The 26,316-nt window shown below is 36.3% G+C and overlaps 3 protein-coding genes across 4 annotated transcripts; 1 reads left to right on the forward strand and 2 right to left on the reverse strand.

Annotated features, from left to right (window-relative positions):
• Window positions 1–3,465: 3,465 nt before the first annotated feature.
• Window positions 3,466–17,051, reverse strand: gpr107 (G protein-coupled receptor 107). Its single transcript, XM_056745186.1, has 18 exons — window positions 16,748–17,051; window positions 16,435–16,557; window positions 16,155–16,205; window positions 15,847–15,935; window positions 15,564–15,703; window positions 14,178–14,206; window positions 13,996–14,052; window positions 13,734–13,850; window positions 12,858–12,991; window positions 12,571–12,646; window positions 12,305–12,378; window positions 12,091–12,208; window positions 11,617–11,747; window positions 11,417–11,460; window positions 9,548–9,597; window positions 7,821–7,904; window positions 7,546–7,667; window positions 3,466–4,388 (listed from the first exon to the last, which is right to left on the reverse strand). The coding sequence occupies exons 1-18, from the start codon at window positions 16,844–16,846 to the stop codon at window positions 4,298–4,300; spliced, it is 1,629 nt and encodes a 542-aa protein (XP_056601164.1). The 5' UTR covers window positions 16,847–17,051; the 3' UTR covers window positions 3,466–4,297.
• A 114-nt stretch (window positions 17,052–17,165) lies between these two features.
• ndor1 (NADPH dependent diflavin oxidoreductase 1) lies at window positions 17,166–21,671 on the forward strand. The gene is made up of 15 exons (XM_056745189.1): window positions 17,166–17,318; window positions 17,514–17,655; window positions 17,769–17,846; window positions 17,940–18,037; window positions 18,291–18,389; window positions 18,547–18,648; window positions 18,846–19,049; window positions 19,130–19,257; window positions 19,349–19,566; window positions 19,837–19,944; window positions 20,030–20,144; window positions 20,281–20,427; window positions 20,686–20,804; window positions 21,175–21,290; window positions 21,401–21,671. Exons 2-15 carry the CDS (start codon window positions 17,521–17,523, stop codon window positions 21,543–21,545), a joined length of 1,812 nt encoding a protein of 603 aa, XP_056601167.1. The 5' UTR covers window positions 17,166–17,318; window positions 17,514–17,520; the 3' UTR covers window positions 21,546–21,671.
• A 262-nt stretch (window positions 21,672–21,933) lies between these two features.
• ntmt1 (N-terminal Xaa-Pro-Lys N-methyltransferase 1) lies at window positions 21,934–25,955 on the reverse strand. Of its 2 annotated transcripts, none has more exons than XM_056745188.1 (4): window positions 25,584–25,955; window positions 23,999–24,173; window positions 22,817–23,069; window positions 21,934–22,715 (listed from the first exon to the last, which is right to left on the reverse strand). In XM_056745188.1, exons 2-4 carry the CDS (start codon window positions 24,158–24,160, stop codon window positions 22,459–22,461), a joined length of 672 nt encoding a protein of 223 aa, XP_056601166.1. In that variant the 5' UTR covers window positions 24,161–24,173; window positions 25,584–25,955; the 3' UTR covers window positions 21,934–22,458. The 2 variants fall into 2 exon arrangements, with proteins under 2 accessions (XP_056601166.1, XP_056601165.1); XM_056745187.1 differs by lacking the exon at window positions 25,584–25,955 and adding an exon at window positions 25,308–25,458.
• Between the last annotated feature and the right edge of the window lie 361 nt (window positions 25,956–26,316).

The raw sequence follows: 26,316 nt of genomic DNA on the forward strand, positions 1-26,316 counted from the left end.
TCAGAGAAAATAAGTATGTATTGAATATGTACATTAATGCATTTAGCAGACACTTTTATCCAAAGTTTCTTAAGCTATACATTTTTTGCTAAGCTTTCTTGAATTCATCTCAAAGCTAAGCTTCAGTTTATACAAACACACCAATGCAAAATACATACAACAATTGTATAATTCTTTAATAAGACATTTAAATAATGAAGATGTCAACTGTCAAAAGCCGGACATCACTTTTGGCCACTACTGAATATCTATAAATGGATAATTGCAGAATAGGATTGTGGATGACATTATTGTAGCTCTTTAGAGTAAAGGCAAAGTGACTAGAGGATACTGACATAGCCATGGTTGTAATCCGATGGCCAAGTTCAGGCCAGTTCACTCCTCAGGGGAAGTTTGATTCGAGCAATGCTAAAGAGTTCAGACATAGGAGCAAATGTTTGCTTTTGGCCTCCAAATAAAGAAGGCAGAAACAGAAGAGCATCCTGCTGAGTCAGCTTCAGTGTGCTCCATAAAACCCCCAAAGGCCTTTGCTAACAGCATCACCTGCTAGACAACCTTCTGACCTAATTAAGAAACAAAATAATAATAAAGACATCAGGAACAACGACCTTGTAGCAAAATAAATTTGTTCCATCTTGTAAACTCTATGCTCCAAGAAGCTTGTAGTTATTCGTATTTTAAGTACCAAGTTTGTATCGTGATTGTTTTTAACATTGTGCTATGAACATACTTGCGTCATGAATATAAATATTAATATAATAGGATATGAAAACCAAGACTGTATTGCCAAGTAGTTTGCTGAATGTCACCCACAACAGAACATTCTGTAAAAATCACCCAATGGAGACAAAAATCGTTTTGAAGGTGAAAGAGGTTTATAAATAGTGTGTGGAGAGAGAGAGAGAGAGAGAGAGAGAGCGAGAGAGAGAAAGAGAGAGAGAGATTTTTACGGATTGACTCATTGGGTAATGCGCAGAAGGGAACAGGCTGAAAATTTGCCTGGACACTTTTGAGTATCTTGTAAACTTTGAACAGATATTTCTAACTGCAGCTTACAAGATGACATACTGTGGCAAGCCTCTGATATTGCTATTACCACATTTTAAAATGAGTTATATTATATTTGGCAACAGCTTAAGAAACAATGCATGATTCTTTCCTTCTGACTAAATGTTACAAGAGGGACATGGCAAACCTTTTTTGCTGGTGAAGCTTTCTTGGCACAACCTACAATAATATCAGGACACTTTCCAAGATGTGAGGAATGAGAAGACTTCATGTCCTAAATCAAAGATTTCAAGCATTACTCATAAAGCTTATATGGGATTGTCACATCATATCTTATTTAATGTCATTTGTCCTTGACACGGACACAATCTAATATGAAGGATAAATTTAGCAGATGTTCCCTTGCAGACAGATTCAGTGAGCTTGCCAAGGATGCAAGTCAAAAAAGGTCATATTGCTTATGCTTATAGACTGCATGTACAATTTATGGTGAAAAATGTACAATCTTTGCATGAAATTACACGTACAAACAAACATTTTTTTCTTTAATTTGTGGAAATATATTTGCTTTGTTTTAAACAACCCTCCAACTATTACACCGTCTATGATGTTGCACTGTTTTGAGCTAGACAACTAATCTTTAATAGGCATTATTCACCCTGAGCAATAGTGTCATGCAGGGTCATGCTATCTAATCCTGCTTTCATTCACTCAATTACACTCATACTCAAAAAGGAACTGTCACTGTTATTAGTTTTACTAAACCAAACCCATCCTTGTTCACAGTACATAAAGAATACTAGTAACTTCATTAACGGTAGTTAATGAAGTTATTTAAAAGTTTAGTACTCTCGGCTTAACTTAACAAGTGTTTGACTGGTCAATTTCATATTATTGAGTAAAACGCAAAACCCTATATAATTGGACCTATTGTTGAGTTTACTTAAAATAAAAAAGTTAATATAACAAGACAGTTTGAGGGGGATTTTCAGTTCCCAGCATACTTTGCATAAGACTGCATTTAGGCAGTTAATTTTGACATTTAGGCAGAAAAGTGGTTTACAGTAAAGATAAAGACTTGTTTGTGCTTAATGTTCATTTATCTTTGAGGTTTAAAAGAGTTTGTTATATTTTTAAGTTTTAGGTTACCATTGTTTAGAAGAGTGGTACATGTGCTTAGGCTGTGACAGGTTATTTCATCCATGTAGTTTATTGCATCATTCAATGAGTATTAACTGTGCTGATGCCAGTGCTGACATGCCTCTCATCTGATTTGCTCATTGTGTTTTGACTCGTATGCAGTAAATCTGTATATAATTTATGTATGACAATAAAATGTACCATTGAGAAGGATAAATATTGAGTTTAATTAACTTTAAATTACTGGTACATTATGAATGTTTCGGATTTACTCAATAAAGTTTTGTCAGCTTTAATTCATTTTTTTAGAAACTACTCATCATATTTGTTTGGAACCACTCAACACTACTTTTTTTATGTAAATCTGACAAAAAAATTTTGAGTGTGTGTTGTAAAAATGGCTAACCTATGATCTCCCTCATTGTAATGAAGTTTAACAGTGTAGTTAGTCGTTGATATGATGACAACACTTTGAAAAGGTATCATGTAGTCTAAATAGTATGAGAATGAAGTCCAAGCATAAAACTGTGGGCGCAAACAGTAGTAAATATAACAAACAGGATACTTTAAGAAAGTGAATTAAGCGTTCTTCTAGGGTCTCCGATGAAGAATGCTACAAAAAAAGATCAATTTAAGGCAAATGAATATAATTTTAAAAAGCACAATTTTACACCTGTACAATTGAAAATCACAGGTTCCATTCAAGTGACACATCATCAGCAAAATATCAGCACATTAATTTCAGAAGTCAGAACATTCAATAAATGTTAACATTTTGTGATTCACCCCATCTCCTAAAAATGTAATTGTCCCCATAAGAGATAATAGATTAGTAAAAATGTTATACTGAAAGTAAAAAAAATGACAAGACAGAATTATCATTTGTAATTCTCTCGTTCGCTCATCATTAGTCCCTCAATAACATCTTGTCATCATCAGATACTTTTAATAGCAATTCAGCTGAAGTGAGTAGAGTGCTCCAAATTATGTGAATTAAATATAAACTATCCATTTGCCTCAATAGTGCCAAATGTTTGTGGTGTTCAGGAATGATAAGATACTTCATCACGATTTTGTCGTAAAACATTTTTTATCTCAAATAATGTTCAGTAATAAATTTACATTGGTTATGGCATAATTTAAGAATGGACTTCTATAGCTGTTGAAGACTAGAATACTCTAAACAATAAGAATCTTGGGTTGCCTTCTGACTGGACTTTATACAGTTAGTTCTTTATCATACAGAATTTCCATGTATTTCCCCATTATATACAAACACGCGCAGACTTTTGATCAAATATGAAGCCATACATATGAAACCATTGCACAATTTAATACTGAAACACAATTTCATAAAGCTGCTCAAAAGATGTGAGAAAAAGCAAAACATTGAACTTCAAAATAAAATCCTCCATTGCATTACCAGCAACCATAATTTATAAGATCCCTGAAATCATTTGAATCCACATTTTGATACATTTAAAAATACAAGTTTCTGGACAGCCCGGTGATGTTATTGTCCAACGTGATCGGTGTTCATAATTCACAAATACTGAGAAAACATGAAGCTTTATTCAGACCCTGACTGTACATTTAATTCTTTGTAATGCTTTAATCAGGGTTATGCATGTTTTCTGGATTTCCTGCATTTCCATAAAAAAATTATTTGGAAAATTTTGAGTAGGAAACAATCACTTAAATAATAGCTTATGAAGAGACATCACAGAGACAGCAGTGTTCCCCAGATCACAGTGACCACACTCACGCTTTCACGCGACTGGAGTGTTCCTATTAAAGTGCCACAGAGTATCTAAGATCAAGCAATGCTTAGGAAGGTCATAAATAAATAAAAACAAACAAGCAAATTGAGAAAATAAACACACACACATAATAAAATTAGAAAAAAGCACAGCACCAAGCAATAAAACTACAGCAGCCAAAGGAATGGAGCGATGTAGTGTGAGGTCTCTATGCCATTGGTGCAACATTTACACAGATACATATATACGGATCTGGAACACTGTGTCATCACATGTGATCATAAAGTAGGTCCACTGGGAATTCTGCACATCAAAGCTGTTAAGAATGTCTGACATGTTAGTAGCTGGCCACAAAGTCCAGAGGCACACACACAGAATTTGATCTCCCATCATGCCATGCTCTCCCTCTCATCGGAAGGGCCGTTTGATAACTTATTCACTTTCTTAACACCATCACACATGGCTGTTGAGGTAGCTACACTGGAATGAAAAGAGAAGAAAGGCATCATGAGAAAGACAACATGCATGAACAAATTTAACGCATCTATCATAGACAATAAATCATGATCTCTAGAACAAAACCTGTATTTTTAGAACAGGTTCTTCAAAGATCAAGACTCAATCTTCTAGTAACAGCATTAACATTATGAAGAAGCTAAAAGAACGCAAATAAAAAACCCTCATGTTTTATTCATAAAAGGCAGAATCTTTAAAGATCTCCAAAGTTAGAACAAAAGCTCTAAATACTCTTTTTCTGAAAGCCACGTTAAATGTAATATACAAAAAAAATTCTATCATCAACAAAATTAAACCTCAGGAGTGACAACGTCATCCATCCAAATCCCTTAAACAGTTTTTTTTTCCTAAATACATTAACAATTATTACTGTATATTACTCATATAACTTAAAAGTGGATATGAACTTGTTTTCTTGGCAGAAATTAAGGTCTAAAAAAACAGAGCATCTCTGTTTTTGACCTGTTTCTTCAGTTTTAATTTTCTGCAAATAAATACAAGTAGAAACAAAGAAGTTAGAAATTTGGGAGAAATATTGTTAGTAGTTCACAGAATAAAACAAAAATAACCATTTTACATAAACACACACCTATAAATAGTTAATTCAGAAAAACTGAGAATGGTCCTTGAAATGGTCTACATCTATATATTAATCACTTTAAAACATCACATTTTAATTCATTATTGACTAATCTCAGACAAACAAGGCATTTTTCTATAGACAAGCAATTACATTACATTGAAAAATATAACCATAAGTATGCATTTTGTTTAGAAGCAAGCATGAATGTAAATTTCTGATCAGAAACGAAGACCAAGTGAGACCCACATATAGCCCCTGAATTCATAATTTACACCCTTAGGTTCCTCATAATTATTTGAGCACAGATTGGATTACATATGGCCTCATTAGTACAGCAAACTGCTCAGTGTTAAAATCTGGGCTGTGTGTCTAGATAACGATGGATCTTAGCACTCATAGTTTCACAAGCGTTTCTCAAAAATGCACTTAACCCTACTGCACGTAGCAGTGATTTAAGTGCTACTTACAAATCGCTAGCTGTTTGACAGGTGCTGAAATGTCATCTTATACAATGGCTCGTTTTTGTAGCACGCGCTTGTTTTCTAAATGTTTAGGCTAATTATTTTCCCTAGAACGTGCAAAATACATTGCACCATTACAGTAGATAGAACTTATCTACACATAGAAAAATATTAAACGTTGCCTTCACGAACAAGCTGCACATAAAACATAATCGCAACCTTTGCGATTTCACAATCGCGATAGCCACATTGATTTAATCACAATTTGATTGGGAATTGCGATTAATCGTGCAGCCCTAATCTGAACCTAATGTCGTGAAGCAACATAGGCTTCACCCTATCAAGATCCAATTTAATTCAGGTCATTTAAACATGTATTCTATTATAGTAAAGAAACATCACGTTAAGACAAACTTTACAATGCATCGGATTCATAAATTGATATGAATCCCTAAAGAATCCCTAAAATGCCAAAAATACCAAATATATTGATTAAAAACAGGTCACAGAGAATTCAAATACAGGAAATAATTTTCAATCAGATACAATTTCTGTGGCAGCCGGCATTTTCTTTTCCAATTTAAAGAAAAACTGCAATTTTACTCCAATCCCCATCCCAATTTATAAAAAGACATCTAACAAATGATCAGATGGCATCAAGGACCAGTAAAGATCTCCCCAGAGCTGCAGTCTCTAGACCACTAAGGCACAAAACACAGGCTGTGTGAAATGGCAGCAAATGCCAGGAATCTACAAAAGTCAGCTTCTGTTAACAGGTGTCCCTAAAAGGTCTGATTTAAATTCAGATCATGTAACCAGTTGAAGTTGCTTTGATTTAACATTTTGCTGTTGAATAGGGCAGGATAATAAAATTGTTAAATGGTGTCAAACACATTTCTGACAGCCCTACAAATACATCTAAATAAAACCACACAGAATAGATCGGACCTAAACTCTGAATTCCCATGAGAACAGAGCTCTCTATTTTTGTGGTTTCTCTCATCCATCTTGTCTGTGTTCTCTGCAAGACTCAATGAGGACAGATAAATCAGGCCAAAGCCAAGTCACCCAAAAAAGTTTTGGGAAAATAGGCCACAAGATAGCACTCTGGGCTGTGAGTAGGGGACCGGTCTGATGCAGGTGGAAGAGACTCGGTGAGAGGGAGGAGACGAAGAAGCAAAGAACAAGGACACATGGAGATCAGTGCTATTTTGGGAAATGCTGCTGAGGTGGGGGAATGTGGGGGTTGGACAGAGCACATGTTGCCTGAGGGGATGCTGAATGGGGGTGAGCGGGAGATGGGGACAAGAGGGAGGAGGGGTCGGATTGTCAAGAAAAAAATATAGAGAGAAATGCAATTCACAAGAGCTGGGAAATCGATAGTAGAAATGAAGCCAATGAAAGATTTGACCTAATCTGATGTAGCAGCTCGAGGTGAGCAAGTCAATGTGCAGCATGGATGAGAGTGTGTGTGTGAGTAAATAAACAGGGGCATGACAGGTGCTCTCAGCTAGGGCATGTAATGAGGATGGCCACCAGGTCCTCCAATCAGAAGAAACCCCTCTGGGCTCCTCCTAGAGCCATGACAGGTGGCCGGATCATTGGAAGTCTGTGTGTGTTACCAGGTTGCAGCCGGTGAAAGAGCGTAACCGTGTCGTGGTATTTGAAAGAGCTGTGTGCATGCACGTAGACAAGAATGCTTCTATAATAGAAGACTTTTTCAAAATGCCGAATCACGCCCCTTCCATCATCTATTAGGTGTAGCTACAGTACCCTGATATCACGTGTTCTCTATGAGGGACTGAGAAATGTGGGTAAGTGCTACTAACAAATTCTGACAATATAAGTGGAATTAAAAAATGTATCAATAAATGTAAAAAACTTGTCTCAATGGCTGTTTATGGTTTTGAATAAATAGGACAGTAGACGGAAACAGAAAGGCAGTGGTTCATTAAACATAAGTGAGAAAGACTTCTCTGTGTCATATACTTTGCATATTTATTTGATGGATGGATTACTATCCTAGGGCAATTGCATATGCATAGCTGTGGATTTACATATGATTGTCAAGCCTTACACGTCATCCATCTCCATGTCTTCTTCCTCCACAGATAGCAGCAGATACGGGTTGTAGGAGGCCGGCCGGAACTTGTGACCAGTTAAGAAGAAGAAGGTCAGTGTGGCCAGCTCATCCATAAGCTGAGAGAAAAAAAGTATAGAAAAAAGGGTCAGTGTATGCTAAAATTGCAAATGATTTAACTTTAATTAGAAATTTGCTGATCCTAATTTCAAATGTAAAATTGTTTTATTGCTTTCAGTGTTCAGGTTTGAATGAGAATGTATATCACTCACCTGGTAGAGCCACTTCCACTGAAAGGGGACAATGACCTTGATGAGACTGGCAATGATACGAGTGAAATATATATAGCAAACAATCTGTGACATAGTAAAAGAGCAAGAGACAGAAGAGTGATACACTTATCCAAATGATTACATTCATGTTTACATTACAGACTGTTTCATTGGACGCACATGCCTAGCCCGAAGTTAACTTTCGGTCTGTGTTTGTTTTTCGGCCTGGCTAGTGGCTAATAATATAACAATTTATATCTTAATCAACTCATATAAATAATATTGTATTGTATAATAGTTGTATTAAATAAACAATTTGTTTAATTGTATTGTACATTTATTTTATTAAATAAACAATTTGTTGAATGGGTCGTGTAACTTTGTGCATGGGCAGTAACGTTTATTAATGTAACAATACTGGACAAGACATTACAATCCAAGGAAGACAGAAAACAATATTAACACATCAAACAGTATTATAGATGCCTGAGACCACATACAAATTGGCTTTGTTCTCATATCTGCTACCCCTTTGGTCATGTTATCCGTAGTCAAGGTCTCAATGACCATTTTTATGTCGATGATGTGCAAATCTACGTATCAGCACCTTCAACCTCTGTTCTCCCACTTGGCTCCTTAAATGCCTGAATTACTGACATCAAAACCCTAGTTACACAGAAACTTTCTAAAAACTAAATAATGACAAAAATTAAGTTGTTGTATTTGGTCCAGCATTCCATTCTTAAAAAAACTGCAGAACTAAGACTATAAATTGATACTGTTGACTCTACTCTATCCTACACAATCCAAAATCTTGGTGTACTATTTGACTCCTCACTTTCATTTCATTAACACATAAACTCCATTTCTAAGACAGCATTTTATCACCTTCGTAATATTGCCCGACTCTGGCCAGCCCTTACCACTATAGACACTGAAACTTTGATTAACGCCATCATCACTTCTTGTGATCAACTCCTGCACCATTACTCTCCTCCTCGGTTCCTTAGGTCTACTGATGCTAAATTGCTTACTACTTCTATGGGTGGTAGATCATTTAGTACCGTTGCGCCATAACTTTAGAACTCCTCACACTTACTCATTGCAAACTCTCTTCTATAATCTCCTTAAAATCAGATCTTTTCAGCAAGTATTTCATCTCCTCCTCAGTCTACAGTATTCTTTTATGTTTCTGTTCTTGTATTTGTTAACTTTTTACATGTTCTTTTTCTTGTTCTTGTTTATACAAATATTATTGTCTCTATGATACTTGTATCTGTGACTACCTTTGTACAGTGACCTTGAGGTTGGGAATGGTGCCTTATAAATAAAATGTATTATAATTAATTAAACAAAGAGGTTTTGTCAAATTGAAAACCAAAAAAAGTATTATTTTAAATGAATGGTAAATGTTTAATTGTTTGACACTAATGAAATTATATCTAAACACAAAATACTGGTTCATTTTATTCAATATAAATAAAACATTCTTATCCCATCATTTATAACAGAAATATTTGAAAAGCTAATTATAAAATAAAAAAATATTGTTTTCAATTTTTTCGGTGTTTTGAAACATTCTTAGTGGGAACAAAAAATGTAATAAGCAGTCTCTTCTAAATATATGTGTTTTAAAACAAAAGTTATAGGCCCAAGTCTAATTGATTACTGAGTCACACGTTTCTACCTATAGTGTGTCTGAATGTGAATGGGCAGTGAATACATACCATCACATAGTAGTGCCTAAAAAGTTTCAGCTGAGCCAGATTGATGGCAGCTGTAAAATAAAGACAAAGCCAAAGCATTAAAACATTGAGAGAGAGACATTGGATGTGCTGTCCTTATACCTTATACCTCACTCATGCTGTGAAAACTGTTAAAATCAGAAAGCAGGAAATTAAATGAAAATTAAAGAAGGAAAATCAGCACTAAAACACAAACTGTCTGGGACTTTTTTGTATCTTTCCTTTTAAGAAAAATCACACCAAACAATATATAGTTTTGCTATAAACACTATAATATTGTAACAACAATTTTCTTCAGTATCTAAATGTGATCTTTCTTGTCCATTTCTATAAAGGTTGAAGAAAGAGCATCGTTTTATCTGCAGTGATAAAAATTGCGACACAAACAGAGGGGCTGTGGGAATAACCTGCTTCATTCTGAGTGCTAATCTTTCTCTCTCTCTTTTTCTCCCTCTCTTTTCTACACACAGATGCTCCTGATCATCTTGGTGGAAAAACGCAATGTAAGCACATTAGCATGTTGTAAATAGACGTCATCAGGGACATCAAAAAATAAAGACGTTGCACACTTATTTTAGGCATCCAACCACAAATAGCCCAACCACCAAACATCTCTATCACAGCTATCTAAGAAAAAAATACAGCAGGACGTTGTCAGAAACCTACAAAACTCTATATTTATTCAATATAGTGCCCTATCGTTACTTAACAGTAGGTTAAAGGTTTTTATAAATGGTACACTTGAATGATTACATAAGACTACATTTTGTTTAAAAAAAGGTTTTTAGTTTTACTTTTAAGGCCAAGGATACTACAAATATACAGTAAAAAGGTACATTTTTCCCATTTAGGCACAGAGGGATAGTTTGAGATATTAAAGTAGTCGTTCCCAGGCCAAGTGAGAGACCTCCTGAATGCAATGAAGACTGTGTATCAGAACACTTGAGCACAGATATGGACTATATAAGGTTATATACATGCACATGTGTCAGGGCTAAGTTTTGGCAATTTCTTCCGAGATCATGGAATTTGCAGAGATCCCTCACTGCGGGGTTATATCTACCCGTCCATTCTCTGGATTTGTGGGTAGAATAATGTCATAGCTCAGGCTGGTTTTTTCTGAGCTATGACATTTAAAAGCTGCCGGGCATCTGCTCTCACAACAGGCAACGGTGGAAGGTGGCAAAGCCCATGCCAGACAGTTCATTCCAAACATAATCAGTTTTTCCATTCCAAGATCTTCAAGCCACAATGGAGGAATATTATATCCACTTCTTTTTGATATTAGTAAGAAATGTTTGCAGACCAGAAGGTCCAGGGTTGATCATTTAATTACTTCAAAATAGCCCAAATAAACAAACTATTTTACCGGTGCTTAAAATAAGCAGGTTTTCGGGAATAGACTTCCATTTAAAATGATAAAGGTCCCTCTGGACTTTTAGAATGTAGATATCTTTTGAGACAATAATCTTCATCACAAACTCAGAGACTACAACTGTAAGGGAGAACTTTTTTTAGGAAAATCCAAGGCACATTTAATTAATTTACTAACTTGTTGTCTAGCTGCTCCATTCTGGGAGACAGCCCAAATCAATTTCATGCTGTAAACACTGCAATCTTATGAACAATGTATGTGCTGTAGAGAATAGCTACAGTCAGAGAAACTATGCAAAATAAAGTTAAAAGTAAAGAATTTAAAATGTTTAAAGATACAAAATATTAAACATAATGAATTACTATTTATATAGTAAATACATATATGTAGGCATATTTGGACACATCAGTGACATCTTTTTAAATTTTGATCTCGCTGGCAATGCTAGCCGAAAAAACAATGTTATATCAACCTACCTTTCCCGTCTGTGGCTGACGCCTCTTGTAAATGTCTAATAGACCTACCAATAAAGAACAAACATCATACAACATTAGAACTAAAAATAAAAAAGTCAAAAATAAATTTCCATCGCTAGGTACAATTTACTAAATTATCTAATTTGTCCTACTGACATTATCCGGAAAACATCAAAAGGAATGAAAAGTAGAACATTTACCAGACAACTGGGAAGAGAATAGCCCCACAGCACAGCAGATCCACCAAGAACAGGATCTCCATCCACAGACCGTACTCACTGGAGCCCTCCTCTGTGGACTCAATAATGATGTACGCCACATTGGCCAGAACCTGATATTATAAGACGAATATTATAACTATGCATTCATTACAAAGGATAGCTTAAAGCAATCTGTACATTAATCGCATTTGCTTTAAGAAAAAAACATACTGGTGGCAAATATTACAACCGTTACAGCACCACATGCAAGTATTAATTTGATGAGAAAAAAAATTCAGTTACTTGGCAGTTGCCAAAAAACTTTGATAGAAAATGCAACCTAACTGATGCTACTAATAATAGTCCCTTACTAATAAAAGAGACATGAATGGATCAAATAAGCATAGCAGGCATAAAACGAGCTGAAGAACTGCTAAGAGAAACATCTGTGACAGGCACGGTGCTTTGAAGTACCTGCAAAGGAATGACGATCATGAAGATCTTCTTGTCTTTGTCAGAGAGAATATGTTTGACAAAAGCCCAGCCGGTTCCTATTAATGCTATAGTAATGAACAACAGCGCCCCCTTCAGTCTGATTACAAAAAAACAATCAAAATTAAAAATATTCACCTGCTGCCGAATTACATACTGTAGTTATGAATCACATATTAAAAGCATTAAAACATACAGGTGAGTAATGTAGTAGACGACAGCCCAGCCTTCGATGGGAAAGCCCTGATTTGAAATGTAGTAGTAGTCAATCTGTAACAGAAATATAATTTATTAAAAATAGAAAATGTACCATACAATAAGCTATACAACTTTTTGGCTTAGGTATCTAGCTCTGTCGGCTGCAACAGGAACATTGGTATTTTCAATATTGTTAACGAAAACATTTATTTTATATGTACATTTAGCATAAGAACATACAAAAGATCAAGAGGCAAAACTCACTGCATGGAAAATTAGAGAAAGTGACTTTGTGAATGGAAGAGCCGCCATCAGCCAATGAATCTTGTAAACATCTGCACTAAAAATTTAAAGATGGCAAAAGGTAAGAATAATGCTCAGAATTTGAAATTTAACAATCACAATACAAGGTATACTTCTGATGCTCTTCAATTTTTTTGTCAAACACGAAAAACAGAGGCATAACAACCAAACATGAAATGTACCGTTAAAAATTATCTCAATTACCAAAACTTTACTGCTAAAAACAGGTCTGAAATATTACCACTTACCTATGAGTACACAAAACATGAACCCACAGTATGCCAATGACAAAGAAGAAAGAGGACATGCAGATGTAAAGTTTAGGTAATGGAATCTCTCCTGCAGAGAGGTAGCTGTCTGGATTCTTCTCCTTAATATCGATCTGAAATCACATCATATTTCATCACTTCATTTTACAACCTGAAATAGTTTCACAATATTACCACAAAACATTAAAATGATTTTTCACCAATTCCACTTGTAAAAGGATTTAAACTCCATTATTTTGTAACACTATGCTGAAAAGTCCAGCTTTCCTGTAGACCAGTGGTAAGAGCATTGCGTAAATGACGCAAGGTATTGGGTTCAATCCCAGGGGATTGCACATACCTATGTATAAATGTTTAGGTGATAAAAAAAGTGATACCTTTGCTTAAATGTAATGTAAATGATACCTGTCCATTTCATTTCAGGTTGAATTTTATGTACTTGCTATCAACTTTCAACAGAAATTAATAACAATTTTACAAATAATTAGTTTACAGTATGTATACTCACCATGCTTATAAGCATTGCGTTCCATTTAAAATAAAATTTAGACAATTTCAAGTAATTTCAATAATATTGTAACAGCTGCCCTGTCAGGGACTTAGGCAAAAGAACAAACTCATTTTGTTAAATAAAATGTGTTACTCATTCTGTTCCTAATATTTTTATATTAAATGGTTTAAGAGGCACTATAAGGTATATATATTGCTGCTGAGAGCGTTGCAGGTACTTATTCCAATGTGACCAACGTTATTTATTATTGTCCTTCACAACATACGATTCTTGCACCTTATCAAGCACAGACTAGATACTCACATTACCTTGATAGTCACAGTGATAACTGAGAAAACACTCACATCAATGCTGAAAGTCAGCAGGTCTGACATGTGCTGATATATTGGCATGGAGTAGCAGTTGTAGAAATAAAAGTTGTAAAGGCCTTGCTGCTCGTCTGTTGTGATATTTAAGTAAAACTAAAAACACACAAAAACAGGTCAATCAGTAGAGCTAACAACTGGAAACTGTTTAAAGAGGAGGCCTCAAAAATCCTAGAAATTCTAAACATGTACAGATATGAGTTTCACAAATGCACTTCAAAACAATAAATCTATGGCCCACCTGAAAGGAGTAGACCTGGCCTTTGGTTTGAAGAGGATAGGTATCTTCTGCCTTGTTCTGGAGATTAATAATAAAATCGTAATTAAGATAATACCAAAATAAGATTCAACTTTAAAAACTATATGCAGGTATAAGATCCATACAGTAGCAAAAAAGTTTTAGGCATTCTATGCAGATCTCACCTCAACGTCTCTCTTGATTTTGGGAGCCACTGCAAATAAATTGAAAAATACACAAACCTAACTGAAACTATACTGATACAAAAAATATCAATGTAAATGCTTATCTAACAAAATGTATTTTATTACGTAAAAAAGATCAGGTCACACTAATACATCTTGGGGCAGTTTACCAGACAGGGATTACCTTAAACCAGGACTACGCCTTAGTTTACAAAATAACATTACTTGTGTACATCTTGAGGCAAAACAATCACACTGATATATTTTAAATATGTTATTGCAAGTTGTTTTTGATCAAGAAACTTGTAACATTTAAGTTAGTCTGGGACTAAACCCTGTCCGGGAAACCACCCCTTTAATACTACATACTTGTATGTGTTTTGTTGGCCTTGCAAAAGATTGGGTAACAATCTATTTCATGCACTTCGACTTCTTTACACTGTTAAAAATCCTGTTTATTAATCATGCTTAACATGGTTAACTTGTTAAAAAACAAGTTGGGCGTATAGCGTATTATTTCTGTGCTTGATCCACTCCCTCAGCATTTCAACTTGTTTCAGAAAGTTTTTTATAAGTCTGGATCCCTGTTTCGTAACAAGAAACCTATTCCTTTTATTGGACAATTCTCCCAGAAAAGCTTCCCCACGCACCAACAAACGAGCCATTGGAAGAACCGCTTATCAAGATTGGCTCCGCTGCGTCAAAATTGGCTGCAGTGTGGGCCTGCAGCTGCAGCTCGTTACTCTTGCAATTGTGAGAGAAGTTGTGTGTTTGTTTTTTTCACGGCATTTCAGTAATGGATGTTATATAAACGGTGGTTATAACGCTAGATTTGGAAATCGTTTGAAACTGATAAGATGGGGTGGTCCCAGTGCTAAACTATGCCAGACATGAACTGCACGCGGTAATGTCTGTGTTTTGTTGGAAATCGGCATGTACGTGTATAATGTCAAATATATGAAGGGATTAATGCGATGATCTTTTTTTGTGCTCGTGAGTCGTGCCGTAGTTCCGTTCCCCTGCCTGCCTCAAGCAGCTTGTCTTTTTCCGGAAATAATCATAAAGCTCTATCTCTCTTTTATAAATTTGATCAAACAAAATACTCATTGAAGACACAAAGTCTACAATACTACTGTATAGGTCCTCAAGATCAATATGAGACTGGCAGAAACTATGTGTGTTACCCAATCTTTGAAATAAAATATAAATAAGATGTAAATATTAAAACAATATAAAAATGTAAATAAGATAAATATCAGTGAGTTACTACAGCTGTAGTTACTCACTAATTTGGCAGTAATATTCATATCATGTTGTGTTTTAAAGGGTCTTGTATCTTGGTCTGAAGAAATAACCTGTTACATTTATAAAATATGAAAGACTTACCTGGTTGACTTTCATCATCTGGTTTATTGTCTTGGAGATCTTTCCCATTTTCAGCAAGCACTTGCTTCTCAGTATTTTTATGCCACACGGGTAAGATTTTAGGAAACACACCAGCTTCTGCTGAGGTCTTCATTCTCACTCTGTGGATTTTGCAAACCACAGCAAAGCGTTTGAAAACAAAATAATACTTTTAGATTAACTTTTAATAAAGAATTAAAACGGTAGGAACAATTACACCACGATATTCCCAGCAGAATATAGAGTTTAAAGGAAGCTCACTCACAGTTTGTTTTTGAAGTCCAACAAAAGAAGCACTCCGGCAAAATCACTGCTTGGATCCTTTTTCAGTGGACAATAGTCAAGACCTTCATCCTGTATGTTAAAATAGATCAAACTATTTAACATAGTTTGGCTAAAAAGATTTTCCATTAAATTACTTATATTGGCTTTTTTTTATTCTCACACTGTAAGAATGCTAAAAGATGGCACATCAACATCAATTTGTAATTTTGAAACAATCATCAAACAAGTGAACTAAACTATAACAGAAAACAGTAATATTCAGACGGACATAAGATGGCAGATGCTAACCAGATATGTGGAGAAACCATTATTGCTTGAACGATCTAAGCTGAAACCAATCTGTAGAAAACAAAAGGAACGAATTAGGAAGACGTTGATGGTTACAATATATCATACCGTGTTGTACCTGATCAACATTTGAAAGTAACCTATAGCGAGTCAACATTGACGTGTTGATTAAATACGAGGAATTTCGTTTTGCATAAGGTGAGAAAGATAACGTTACAGCAGACATCAATACGGTAAAAGAAATGCACTGAATGAACAACAGAGACCAAGAGATTGTTACCGTGGAGCTGTCAATATCGTCCGTATTTCCATTTGTGAAGCTTAGGCTGTTCATGCTTATACTCATGGAACCATCTTTATAAAAACCGAATGTATTCAGATGGACCCGCTGACGGATGTCATCCTGAGACAACATAACATGTGTTAAAAGAGGCAGGACTATTTAATGAATTTGGTTTATAATGTTTGCATTATCCAAACAACGATTTGGTTAATAGATCATAAGACAAAGCATTAATAACTGGTATTATATCCATAACAGGGCCAATACGTTCTTTAAGCAGTAAAATCCTTTCAAGCAAAACGTTTCTCACCTTAAGTATGAGATGATGTAGTCGACAGTGACATTCTATGATAAAAACTGTAATAATCGTATTAATAAACGTAAACATAAATATTTTCCCGGACGCCATTTTTAAAACCGCTTCGAAACTAACAGCAGGTCAATCGTACTATTATTTCCGGTTCATTTGAGTATTAAACGAAGCCACCTTGTGGCGGAAAGATAAAATTGTTTGGTTTGTACAATATTAGCACTATATTTTTGTATCAAATTCATATTTTGTATAAATAAATTCATTTAAACATCAGTAAGTCCCATTGTCATCTCCTTAGACGCTTGAACCCGCACAGCTAGACGCATGTTACCTCAACGCTGCCACCATATTGAACAGGGCAACACGCGACGCGCACGGAGACTTATATGCCTTGAAAACTACATTTCCCAGACGTGAGACGTCGTAAAGTGACGTTGAAGTCAATCGACTGAATAATGTTGTAAAGTGTTCTGTCAAAAAATGCGTCTTATCAAAAATTCGGTCGTAGTTACATAGTCATTGTTATTAGGTTATTTGTGGATTACAGTGGGGGTTTTTACATTTTTAGGTAAGATGTTTTGACTTTATATGATAATTGTACATTTAAATATAAGGACACGAGAAGTGTCACGTTAACAGTGAATCGTGAAAGCTGTAATTATGGTTGTACATCGACTTCACGAGTCAGACAACACTGTATTGAATTCGCACCTTGCTTTTCAACAACAAATGATATTTAATTCAATAGCTTCTATTTTTACAGTGAAAAAATGAACGTCCACAGCCTTCTGGTTCTCTACGGGAGCCAGACAGGAACAGCACAAGATACCGCTGAGCGGATCGGCCGTCAAGCACAGAGGAGGCGGATGAGAGTCCGAGTGGAAGCCCTGGACACTTACAATGTGGTCAGTGCATGATGGTTATATAGATATACATTGTGTTGGGTGGCAGGTTATGTGAGTTATACTTTGTACAGGGTCTCTTAGTAATAGTCATATTCTTTATGTATTCTCATTAGGGCAACCTGATCTCAGAGTCCTCAGTTGTGTTTGTCTGTTCCACAACCGGACAGGGTGATCCACCAGACAACATGAAGGTCAGTTAACAAGCACGGTTTTCTTCTTCCTTTGTTACCAACGCTAACCCATTTAACACATGAAAATGTGAAATATTCGTAATATTCATACAGAAATTTTGGAGATTCCTGTTCAGAAAGTCTTTGCCTGCTGAATCTCTTTGTCGTCTTGACAGTGCTGTTCTGGGTCTTGGAGACTCCTCCTATCCAAAGTAAGATGAGTCGAAAGATCTTTGTTTACAGAGTATTTTTGATTTCATCTGCTGTTCAGCTTCAGCATATTTATTAGTCCTTAGTACTGAGAACTCAATGTTAAGTTCACTTCACAGTCTTTGAAAGTGCCTGCCGTACCATTTAAATATGTTGTGGTATTACATGCGTGGTTACATTTACATTTATTCAATTGGCGGGGGCTTTTATCCAAAGCGATTTACAACTAAAACAACTCCTTTTGCCACTTCTCAGGTTCAACTTTGTTGCTAAGAAGCTCCATAAGCGTTTGCTTCAGCTTGGAGCTAATATGCTGCTGCCTGTTGGACTGGCTGATGATCAACATGATCTAGGGTGAGATTCAGGGGAAAAATCCCTTAGATACTGACCAACGATCCGTTTTACTCTTTTCTTGTGATGCATGGCGTTGAAATGTGAAAAGCAAAGATATACACACAAAATATATCTGTGTCTATCCATATGTTCTGTAATCTCTTATCTTGTTCCTCAGGCCAGATGGTGTGATAGACCCATGGTTGCTTTCATTTTGGCAGAAAACTCTATCTCTCTACCCACCTCCTGCTGGCCTCGCTCCAATCCGTGATGAAGACAAGTCTGTCAATTAATCTTAACACTCATAAGAGATAATACTGTAAATTATTGTTTCGATTGAATACACTGTCCATGTAAATTGTTTTATTTATAAAAGCATAAATGCAATCGTAATGTCATTAAGTTTATCTGAACTTTTGAAAATGACTGTGCAGAGATTATATGTTCATTTGTATATTTTTCGCAAAATCTCTCCAGACTTCCACCTCGATTCGTTTTCAATTTCCTAGATGAAGTACCAAACCACCAGGTTGAGCATCTCCAGAGACCTAGCAATGATGCCCCTCCCACCGCATTGCATCCTTTCCCAGCTCATGTAGTTTTCAATCAGAGAGTGACTCATCCCTCACACTTCCAGGATGTGAGGCATATTGAGTTTGACATCACAGGCTCTAAAATCCAGTGAGCAGTATGACAATTTCAGTTTATAAGTAACCATGTCATCACAGGAAAGCGTTACAGATTATGTCAATATCTGACAGGTACGATGCAGGTGATGTTGTAATGATGAGGCCCCGTAATGCGGCAGAGGACGTCAAGCAGTTCTGTCAACTCTTGAGACTTAATCCTGAGTGCTACTTTACGTTAACCCCCACTGACAGTAGCACAGGTGATGTATATAACACCTGAATAGGTTAAGGTTAACAGTAAGAACACAAGGAGCTAAAGTTTTCGAAATAAAATGGTTGTTCTTTCTGTAGCACTGGTTCCTGCACGGCTCCCGCAGCCCTGCTCTGTTCAGTTTCTGGTGGAACAGTTCCTAGACATTTCTGCTGTTCCACGTCGTTCCTTCTTTGAGCTGCTGGGTACTTTTGCCACTGATGAGCTGGAGTGTGAAAAACTGCTGGAGTTTAGCTCAGCTGTGGGTCAGGACGCTCTTCACGCTTACTGCAACCGACCCCGTCGAACAGCTCTGGAGGTGAGAGGATGCTGCCGCTGTCAACGTGGAATGTGTTTAGTTTTAATATCATAAAATGGAAATATATGCCATGTAATGCTCTGTTGGTCTGTTGGTCTGCTGACGGCTGCCTCCCTGATCAAAATATCTGTTCTAATTTACATGTCAGTTTAAAACACTGTAGGTAGCTTCTGTTCGTACTATCGGATAGCTCTCTTTAATTCTTCAAGCATTAAAAAACAGGTTAATGTACCATTTCCATGCTATTCAACTTTAATTCTCGTTTTTTAGGTACTGACAGACTTCCCTCATACCACAGCTGAGCTGAGTGTTGACTACCTTTTGGATCTTTTTCCTGAAATCCAGCCTCGATCCTTCTCAATTGCCTCTTCGCTCTTGGTAAGGTCAAATTAATGAGGTTAATTTTTGCAACGTTTTCTTAACCCACATTTTAATAAATAGAATGATTTCCTCTGATTTAAAGGCACATCCCAACCGCATCCAAATCTTACTTGCAGTGGTGATGTATAAAACCATGCTTTTTAAACCACGCATGGGTCTCTGCTCATCCTGGCTGGGTTCCCTAGACCCCTCTAAACGTGGGTCTGATCTACCTATAGAAATTACCAAGTTAAATTAAAGTCTAAACAGTCAATAACATTGTTATAATACAATAATTGAATAATATAGTAATAATTCATAACAACAACCGATGGTTCCCTGAATACTTTGTAGGAGAAATTTATGTACCCCTGTGGGTCAAGAAAGGCAGTTTGAGTTTCCCTAAGGATCAAGACACACCTGTGATAATGGTGGGACCAGGAACAGGTGTGGCTCCATTCAGATCTGCCATTCAGGAGAGGGTTGCTCAGGGGAAGATGGGTGAGTTTTAAATAAATGTGAATGTTTTTTCAAAAGTGACCTTCAGAATACATAAGGGCTTGTTTGTTATTTTCCACTTTATGAATTGTAAATAGAATTAAAGGTTTGAAATAAAATATATTGTGTGTATTGATGTGAGCAGTTTTGAGTCCTTTAATGTTCAATAACTTGTATAGTAGTCATTCACTGTATGTCGTAATGCTGTTGCTAAGTCAGAGTTGTTTGTCATACTCGCTAAAATCTCATATCCTATTTCAGATAATGTGCTGTTCTTTGGCTGCCGATCTGAGACAAAAGACTTCTACTGTCAGTCAGAATGGGAAGAGAAAGTGCAAGCTGGCCAGATGACCCTTTTTACAGCTTTCTCTAGAGACCAGGTCAGACAACGGCACTCATATTTTCCTCCTACCTTACGAGATCTGTAAAGATGGGGTCTGTGTGCTTGTCTGTAGATTTGTCATTTATAGTTCTCCGATGTCTATCATCATATAGTTTGCTATATATTTACAATCACAAGTGTAGGTGTATACAAGTTGCTGCCTGTCTCAGTACTATGACAATCATTTATGTGTCCTTCTCCCTTCCCATCTCTACCTTTACATTCAGTATTAATGTCATTTCTACTAATGGAATATATTAATTCCAAAACATTTAAGGTATCATTATTTACTATGTAGAAAGTACTAATAATAATTCAGTTGCTTGGATTGGATCATGGTTCCTTTAGGCTGTGGCAGCAAAGCACAGATTTACATTGATTTATTTGCAGGAGATAAAATCTATGTTCAGCATCGTGTGAGGCAACAAAGCAAACTTTTATGGGACTTGATAGCAAATAAGAATGCCAACTTCTACATCGCAGGGTAAGTCTGTTTTATTGCTGAAGGCAAGTCACTTAAGTGTTTTAACATGCAAACTTTAAACAAACCTTGTATAAATATTTCAAATAATATAATCATGTTTTTCCCTCCAGGAATGCCAAGCAGATGCCCACCAGTGTATGTGATGCCCTGAAGGAAGCCTTTCAGAAAGAGGGTGACATGTCTGAAAGTCAGGCACAGGAGATGCTGGACGCCATAGAGAAAGTCAACCGCTTTCAGAGTGAAACATGGTCCTGATCCTTCTTACTAAACTCCTTCTTGGCCTAATAACTAGCAAAGCCAGTCTGGAAAAAAGCTTGAAGGATACTCTGTACTCTAATTTAGAGGTACCCTACTGCCTAAGATTAAAACCTGTGTGATTTACCTAGACTTGATTTATCATTAATAGGAAAACACAACTGAACATGCTTATTGCTCTGTCCCACATTTTCTTATTTTAACTGAATGACATAAGAATTTGTTAACTATGTTTACTTTGTCAAGAAAACATTTTGACAGTATGCATGATTTAGTATTATCATTTCAGACAGATGGAAGTCCTTATTTCGGGCAACAATAATGAAAAAGCCAACCTAGACTGGCGTATTTTATAGGGATCTACAAAATTACATTTTCAGACAAGGAGTGCTCCAAAATATTAATTTATTCAAGGCAAGATACAACAGGGAGTATGTCAATGGTTATAAACTTACATACTAAAATGTAACATGAACTAGTATACGCTCAAAATCTCAAATAACTTATTAAAAGGTTTACTAGCCACAGCGCCCAGTCCCACAGACACATGCTTGAAATAGTCTTCGGTACAGCCACGGATAAACAAAGCTAGGTTAGGTGGTTTATGTTTGCACTTGAATGTTTCCACATTTTCTCCTGATGAAATTCTGCTCCATTTGACACTTCGTACTGAGGATTAATCAGACTTTATGAATATGAAACCATGAGCCACTTAAGTATTCACATACATGACAGCTGCGAACCTTAGCGGTAACATAACAAAGCTTAAAGGTCAAGGGGAGCATTACCCCAAGGTTCCAGTCTTGTGCATTTTTAAAAACAGTGAAAACTTTGGCAGTACCAAGTAGCTTTGTGTGGGTAACATTGATCCTCCTGAACAATCACTCTGATACAAACACAGGCTTGCTTGCAGTTATCTGAGAGCCAGTGTGTGAACCTGATAGATCTCCTCAGGGAAGTTCTGCTGCTGTTCTTCATAGATGATGTTAAGTCCAGCCCTGGACACTATGCTTCGTAGTAAATTCAGGTCCCGACACACACTGCTGTCCACAGCATCAGGTATTACGCCTTCATATGCAACGTTATCTTTCACCACGATGAGACCATTTGGACGCAGACCACTCTGGCAACGCCTTAAAAATTCAACCAGGTGATCATCAGTCAAGTGACCTAAAGATATGGAGAGTTTATTTCAAAGTTCAGCAAATCTGTTATCAAAGATTTGAATTTGTAGTCAAATCAAGGAACAGACTCCAAATAAAATGCCTTACCAATAACCCACTGGATCCATATGATATCATAGCGCTCTGGCTGGGGATTAAAGTCCTGAAGACCACAGCAAAAGTAGTTCTCTACCCGCTTGCCCTCTTCACCCAGATACATTTGAGCTTGATCCAGGAAGTCTTGCGTCACATCCACTAAGTCCACTGTTCGGAAGAGTGGTAAAAGCAGCCGTTTGGTGATACGGCCGATTCCAGCTCCACAGTCCAGAGCAAAGCCGGTCCCAGTCTTACCTTTACCTTCCTTATGAGAGAAACATATAAAAATTAAAAGAACATTATTGGTAAGACTGCATGTTAGGGTTGGACATTTTTTATCATATTTCATTTGAAAAACGAGTACTCGATTAATTGGGGTGAGGGCGTTTCCCTCATGGTGACAATAAAAGGATTTTAATAACAGCACTGATACAAAAATGCATGTTGATAAAACTACAACTAGATTGAGTAAATAATTAGATCAACGCTGTTAGATTATTGAAAATTCATTGTCAATGTTTTTGAAAATAAACAGTAAACATTTAAAAGAAATATCAGCTTGAGGTGAAGTATCAAATCTGGCCTGTCGCATTTCTGTCTGCCATCGTCTGACAGTAAAGTCTTTTATTCTCGACTCCCACTTTTGGAGTAAATAAAATCAACATTTCGACTCCATTAACTGTCAGGGGTCAGGAACACGAATATAAAGTGAATGCAACTTCACAAGCTAGTGAACTTTTGGTTTGCAACCAGACGTTAGCTACACATTCTAAGAAATCACAATTAGCATTATCCCCGTTTATGAATTACAGCAAAACAAATTAGGTCTCTAGGAATGCTGTAATCCTCTGGACTTACTTCTCTGGTTAGGCTACATTATATTGCATAAAATACTAATAGGCGATATGCTTACAAAAAAATAATCAATTAAACTGTTTCCAACAAAGTGTTGGCAAAGTCGTCAACACTGCGCAACCCAACCAATCAAATCTCTGGGTACCACCCGAAATGCAATCAAAATCAATCGGAAAGAAAGAAAATCATTTTATTTAAAAAAAAAAAACTATAGACCCAAACGATCATTGTTTTCATCATCGATCGTCAATGTCTCGCATCAGAGTACTCAAGTACCCATCCCTACTGCATGTGAACATATTGAATGTCATAGGAGGTTAACGCAAAGCGAGTTCTCACCCCAAGGAATTTCTGGAGAAACTTTTTGGAACCATTAATGTCAGTGCTTGAAATGCTGCCATAACCCCCCAGCATTCCATCCACAGTGGGTGGGACTTCCTTCCAGTAGTGCTCTGCCTTTGAGTAAAAGGCTGTCTCGTTCTGTATTACATGGTCTTCCATCTTTGTGAAATTCCTAAACATGACCAAAGATCAGTTAGTTCTCCAAGAAAACACAAAATAGGGTTTTGACTGGAGGCTTGACACATACAATGTAATCAATTAAGGTAAACAATGCTGCGTTCCAGACAGCTCGGATTTAGGATATTTACCAACTCAAACCCCAAAATAATGTGTGGATTTAGTGATATTGAAAGTATTTAGTAACATGAAAACATTAATGTTGCTAATGATTTAGTAACATCACAACAATAGACGTATTTATCAGCATCAAAACATGCAGTTCCAAAAAATATTTCCGGGTTGTGATGGGAAATATCCTAAATCCGAGCTGTCTGAAACCTACCATAAGGAGAATGTAAATTATTTTAGTGTTTGTTTTCCATGCAGTTACTATATTATACATCTAAACCAATTCATACGAACAATATGTATAATAATAACACAAAGTTCAACAAAGTTAGCTGGGAGAAAACAAAGCACGCCATACAGCTTCACATGTCAACATTACAGGTGGCAATGTTCACTTAAATACATCAATTAATCAGTTGTATACTTCACACCGAGTGTTATACAAGAATCATTCAACAATACAAATGCAATGGTACTATGGCGCATAAAATAGAAAAGAAATCTAAAAAGGCGATACAATTTAACCCTAACTGTAGACAGAAAAACAAAGGGCTAAAGCACAAACAGCATGTGTGACACCTGGATCCAAATGTAGCGCTGCTTATTGCAAGTTTAGCTGTCAGAAAAGAGAATGAAGCACTTATCAGTAGATCTAGAAATCTAACTAACAGAAATTTAAAAGCCAAACAAATATACTGTTTTAACAGAATTAAACCACATTAATAGACACTGCAACCATTTACGATCTCAAAGTCTATTTTTAGCAAGTGTAATCCCTATTTAAGACAAGGAAGAGAAGCTTTAACCTTTTGCATTAATTACTGAAATTAGTTTGCTGTGGACTAAACTTTGGTCCTTCCACGGAGTTATTTTAGTGCTATCGTTAAAGTTGTCCTGTCGTTTAACTATATTTGGTTATGACAAGTTACACGTGTTGACAGAGGGTCAGCTCTAAATCACACGCTCTCAATGAGTTACCGTCACCTTTTCTGCTTTACATAACACGCCATTGATTTACCTTTGCTTTCGTGCCCTGGCTGTCGTTCGTGTTTTAAAATCGGTCATATCACGACTAAACAACTGTCCCAAGCAATTCAAGATATCTTTACTTGTCCAGAGCATATGTGCTACCAACTATACGTCATTTCCTTTTTGGAGAACCGCGTCCTTTCAGCGAGTTTTGTTGGTTTTGTCTCCACCTGTCGGCCGCATTTAAACTTGCACATAAATGTTCACTGTCTTTAAACGTTAAATACTTCCCCCAAAAAGGAAAAGTCTGTCATCATTTACTCACCTTCGACTTGTTCCAAATGAGTCTAAAATTCGTTGTTCTGATAAACACAGAGAAAGATATTTGGAATAATGCTTATAACCAAGCAGATCTCGACCCTACGGTGGCCGGGAAGTGCAAAACTAACAAACAAATCGTAAAACTAAAAACAAATCTAAAAGCAAAATAAAAAGCCAAATATCAAAATGACAAATCTGAAGTCACAATGTTAGACTGAAAACAAAATAGCAAATCATAAGACACAACAACAATTCGGGAAACAAAATAACAAGTCAGAAAACAAAACGACAAGTCAGAATACACAACGACAGATCAGTCAAACCGGAATAGGTATTTTGTTAAAATTAGATAGCTACTGCTGATTGAATGAAACTCCTGTCAATCAAAGTATCCAGGACGCTGATGTTACTATGAGAAAGGAAGTGCCCATGTGATACGGCGCATATTTATTGATTAACGTTTGAAAGCCACATTTTGCTAATAAAGTAGAAACGGGTTCATCTTGCATTAGGAGTAGATGCGTATCTGTTTCACACTGAATGCATGCAAGGCTTGAGCCCAGAGCAGCATGCATAGTGCAGCTGAAAGGCGACTGCCTGTGTAATATCCATGATAGTTTTCCCCTCAAACGATACATACAATATAGGCATATAACATGATACTTTTATCTGTGTCCCTGTTGGTTATGGTGAGAGAGTGACTGAGGAGATTGTATCTTTTCAATAAGAAATATAAA

The sequence above is a fragment of the Triplophysa dalaica genome, chromosome 4, assembly GCF_015846415.1.
Source record: "Triplophysa dalaica isolate WHDGS20190420 chromosome 4, ASM1584641v1, whole genome shotgun sequence".
Lineage (NCBI taxonomy): Eukaryota > Metazoa > Chordata > Actinopteri > Cypriniformes > Nemacheilidae > Triplophysa > Triplophysa dalaica.